The sequence below is a fragment of the Monoraphidium neglectum genome (assembly GCF_000611645.1).
Source record: "Monoraphidium neglectum strain SAG 48.87 unplaced genomic scaffold scaffold01802, whole genome shotgun sequence".
Classification (NCBI taxonomy): Eukaryota; Viridiplantae; Chlorophyta; class Chlorophyceae; order Sphaeropleales; family Selenastraceae; genus Monoraphidium; species Monoraphidium neglectum.
Window position 1 is genome coordinate 1 of NW_014011826.1, and position 4,079 is coordinate 4,079.

General features: G+C 69.9%; 2 protein-coding genes across 2 annotated transcripts in view; both read right to left on the reverse strand.

The window, feature by feature from the left end:
* Positions 1 to 728: 728 nt before the first annotated feature.
* On the reverse strand, positions 729 to 1,085 carry MNEG_9047 (hypothetical protein; the record flags this gene model as incomplete). Its single annotated transcript, XM_014042479.1, has 1 exon — positions 729 to 1,085. The coding sequence occupies one exon, from the start codon at positions 1,083 to 1,085 to the stop codon at positions 729 to 731; it is 357 nt and encodes a 118-aa protein (XP_013897933.1).
* Positions 1,086 to 2,918: 1,833 nt separating this feature from the next.
* The window catches only part of MNEG_9048 (hypothetical protein), a gene marked incomplete at both ends in the record, with an annotated part of 5,664 nt that continues 4,503 nt past the window's right edge, over positions 2,919 to 4,079 (reverse strand). The window contains 3 exons of the mRNA XM_014042480.1: positions 2,919 to 3,182; positions 3,512 to 3,625; positions 3,898 to 4,025. Coding sequence (XP_013897934.1) covers positions 2,919 to 3,182; positions 3,512 to 3,625; positions 3,898 to 4,025 — 506 coding nt within the window. The remainder of the gene's footprint in view (positions 3,183 to 3,511; positions 3,626 to 3,897; positions 4,026 to 4,079) is intronic.

Below are 4,079 nucleotides of genomic sequence, written 5' to 3' on the forward strand. Positions count from 1 at the left end.
GCCAACGGAAAGGGGCCACGGCCGCCAGGGGCTAACGGCCGCGGCGGCGGCGGCAACGGCGGCAGTGGTGGCGCGGCGATCAAGGCGGAGGGGCCGGCTGAGTTTGCGGCGGCGGCGGAGGCCGCGGCCGCTGCCGCGGTGGCGGCCGCGGCAAAGGAGGCACGCGCGGCGGCCGCGGCCGCGCCGCAGCAGGCCCGCATCGCAAAAGAGCTGGACGCGGCGGCGCAGAAGGCGGCGGTGCAGTCGGTGCTCGCGTCCAAAGACGTGGTGCTGCCGCCAGCCGCGGCCGTGGACAAGGGCCGCAGCGCCGCGGCGGCCGCGGCGGCCGCCGCCGAGGCCGCGCGCACGAACGGGGCCGGAGCGAAGGCCGCCGCTGACAAGGAGGCGCAGCCCGCGAGAGGCTCGACCGCGGCCGCCAAGGCGGGCATCAAGGCGGCCGTGGGCGCCGCCGGCACGTCCTTCGCCGCGCTGCCCGGCGAGGCTGAGGCGGCCGCGGCCGCGACGGCCGCGGCGCCCGCAGCGTCGTCGCCCACGCCGTCGCGCAAGGGCACGCCCGCGCCGCCGCCCCGGCCAGCTTCGCCGCCGCCGCGGGCCGCCTCGCCGCCGTCCCGGGCTGCCTCGCCGGCCCCCAAGAAGCTGTCGGCGTCATGGGCCACGCCAGTTGACGCCCTGTACAAGCCGGGGAAGACGTCAACCTCGTTCGCCAGCCCAGAGCTCGACGAGCCGGATTACGCATCCCCTGCGAGCCCCAGGGGCGCCTCGCCGGCGCCGGCGCCGGCGCCGGCGCGGGCGCCCGCGCCCGCCCAGGCGGCGACAAAGGAGGCCGCCGGGAAAGGCGCGCCCCCTGCGAAGGCGTCCGCGGCGTCGGGAGCTGCCAAGAACCAGGCGCCCGTCAAGGCGGCCGATGCGAAGGGGTCGAAGGGGCCGGAGAAGGCCGGCCCTGCCGTTGGCGGTGCTGGCCGCGCGCCCGCGAGCGCGGGCCAGAGCGCGCCGCCCGCCAGAGCGCGCGAGAGCAGCTCCGGCTCCGGCGCCGTCGCCAGCGCCGCCACGCCCGCGATCGCGATCATCGGCGTCGGCGCAGCCATTTTCGACGCCCTCGGGCCGCTGGGCGGCGCAGTCATCCAGGCGGCGCGCCGCGCGGCGGCCTCGGCCGCGGACGCGCCGGCTCGCAAGGCCGGCCCGCCGGGGGGCGAGGGGGACGTGTGAGAGGCGCCAAGACGCGCCAGCGCGGCCCATCGCCCCCAGGACCAGCGCCTCGTCATCGCCACGGCTTCGCCTGTCGGGCTGCCCGGCGGGGGGGCCCGAGGGGCTCCAGCTGTGAGGGGCTCTAGCTGTGAAGGTATCCAGCCGTGAAGGGCTCCAGCTACGAGGGACTCCAGCTGTGAGGGTCTCCAGCTGTGAGGGGCTCCAGCTGTGAGGCAACGGGTGGGGCGGGCCCCCAGGAGGGGCCGCCCCTTTGAAAGGGCCATGCTTGGGGGAAACTCATGCACGGCCCGCCGCATAACAATGGGGCCGGCGCGCGCCGCGCGGCAGCGGCGCGGCCGCGATGAATGTCATCTAACGGCCGGCCCCGCTCTGCCCAGGGCGTCAGAAGAAGGCACGGGGGACGCGGGGGGTGCATAAGACGCTGCTTTCGTAGTATTTCTCCGGGGTTTTTGGGTGCATCGGCGCCGCTGCACCATGCAGGATGGCTGCAACGGCTGATGGGCGTTTGCGGGGCTCGCGGCAAAGCGTGGGCCGCTGCGTCGGTTTCGTGGATCTGCGAGGGCAGCAGGGCGGCGGCTCTCACAGCACAGAGGGCCTCCTGTGCTGTGAGAGCACGGGGTCGGAACATACCCCTGCGAGCCGTGCATGGCTGCCGATTTGGCCGTTCCGTCCGCCGCGGCGGCAGGCACAGGGGCGTTTGGTCGAGTAGACAAATGTGTTTAGAGTGATTACACCCATTTTTTGGACCGTGTAGGAGTCCTGTTTTTTGCTTCCTGCGGGCACGCGCCAGCCGTGCCCCATCGCCACCCCCATCCCACCCGCCCGTCTGCCCGCAGTGTTTGCTTGTGCCAGCCCCTCTCCGACCCACACCCGCAGGGTGTGGCTTTGACCCTTGCAACACGCCGGCGCCGCACACGCGGGCGGCGCTTTGACTGACTTGTGCTGCACCCGTGCCGCCGCACCGCATCGCTCTTCTGCACTTTTTTGCTCACGGGGATGAGAAGCGACGCTTATGCTGGGGCATCACGATCGCGCGAGATGCATGGGCGCATTACATAATTCCGCGCGCACGCGCCTGGCATCACGCATGAAGGACCCCTGCGGATAGCATGCCCCGCGACAGGGACAGCCGCGCGTGCGCGCGCGCGCATGGGCGCGCCTGGGAACGCCAGAAGAGAGCTGAGCGGTGGCCGGAAATTGATGCCTGTATGCCATGCATGTGATGCGCATATGGAGATTCCTATTCGCGCCATTCCCCCGACACCCTGGCCGATCACGCTGTCCCGCTTGCTCCCCCCGCCTGCGTCCATTTTTTCATACTGTGGGGCACATGTCACCATTCCCCTGCACCAAACACGCGTGTTACAAAGTGAACGATGTGACCCTGCAAACCTGCCAAGGGTTTGTAAATCTGGTCGAGATGGTACAGCGCCCACACCATCAACCTCAGCAGTGTCCAGCGCCAATGCCCATGTAAAGCTGCGTCGGAACGAAAGCCGCTGCCCTGGCAAAGCCCGAAACTGCATGCGAAAGGCAACATACACGAGTGCACTCCCATCAAATGCCGCACATGATTGCTGCTTGTCGAGGACGGCAGCCCCCTCCACCAGCTGCCCAACTGACCACCGCCCGCCCCGCCGTCCCGCTACCGCCCGTCCGCGCGAGACACGAGCCGCCTCGGAGCGACACGCGACCGCGCCAGACCCTCGAGATCAGTCCTCCTTGGAGGCCGGCGCCGCCGCGTCGTCGCCATCCCCGTCGTCCGCCAGCCGCGGCGCGGTCTCCGCGTCCTGCAGGCCCTTTGCGAGGGCCTCCGCCACGCCGCTGCTGGTGGCCCGCAGGCCGTCGGGGGCGGCGTCCTGCAGGGCAGCCGCGCCGTTTGCGGTGGGGGCGCCCGCGCCGTCCCGCTTGGCCTTGCCCTTGCCCTTGCCTTTCTTGCCAGCTGCTTGGATTTGACCGAGCGCCAGGACACCCACCTGTGAGGGGCGCAGAAAAGCGACAAAGTGTGTGTGTGTGTGTGTGTGTGTGTGTGTGTGTGTGTATGTGTGTGTGTGTGTGTGCGCGCGCGCGCGCAAGCAGACACGTGTGATGTTGACGTGTCAAGGCAGAGGCGCAAGAAAGAGATCCTTTCTAAGAACGGCAAGCGACCGCCGCTGATAGCTAGGGCGCCGGCCTGCCAAGCGGCCGTCTACGACGCGTGGCCCTCCACCAGCCCACGCCACGCTCACGCAACGGGGGCTTTCGACCGCCGTTCTCGCACAACCCGGCCCCCAGCCTGCAGCCCGGAGGCTGGGCCGGATCTCACCATCCAGATGAGAGGGATGTAGTAGACGCTGGCCCAGGCCACGAGGCACTCGCGCCAGGTGAGGACCAGGAAGGCGGACGCCAGGAAGTCGAGGCACTGCTTGGTGATAAACACCTGGGGAGGGGGAGTAGGAGCAGGGGGGTGGCGGGATGGACGGCATGCTGGCCGGAAGGTTTCGCGGCCGTTTTTGCGAAATCAACCCCCCCAGGCTGGGGGTCCAGCACACCAGTAGCTCTTGACGATGCGAAATCGCAGCTACAGGAACACATCCTCAAACGCGACAACCGGTTCACTTTGTTTGCGCGCCCTGCAAAGCGAAGCAACTGCTGTGCGCCGCCGAGTGCGCAAGGCATTGCGGCCGCGGCCGCGGCTGCAGACTCGCGCACCTTGACGGCCCAGAAGGGCAGGCTCTTGACGACGGGCTGCAGCCAGGACGGCGCCTGCTTCTCCCAGTGATATGTGACCGTGGAGTGGGCGAACAGGAAGGCGCTGCCGACGAAAAACAAGAAGTAGCCTGGTCATGGTGGAGGCGGGGGGGAGGGGGGGCGAAGCGTTGGCGCTTAAGGGC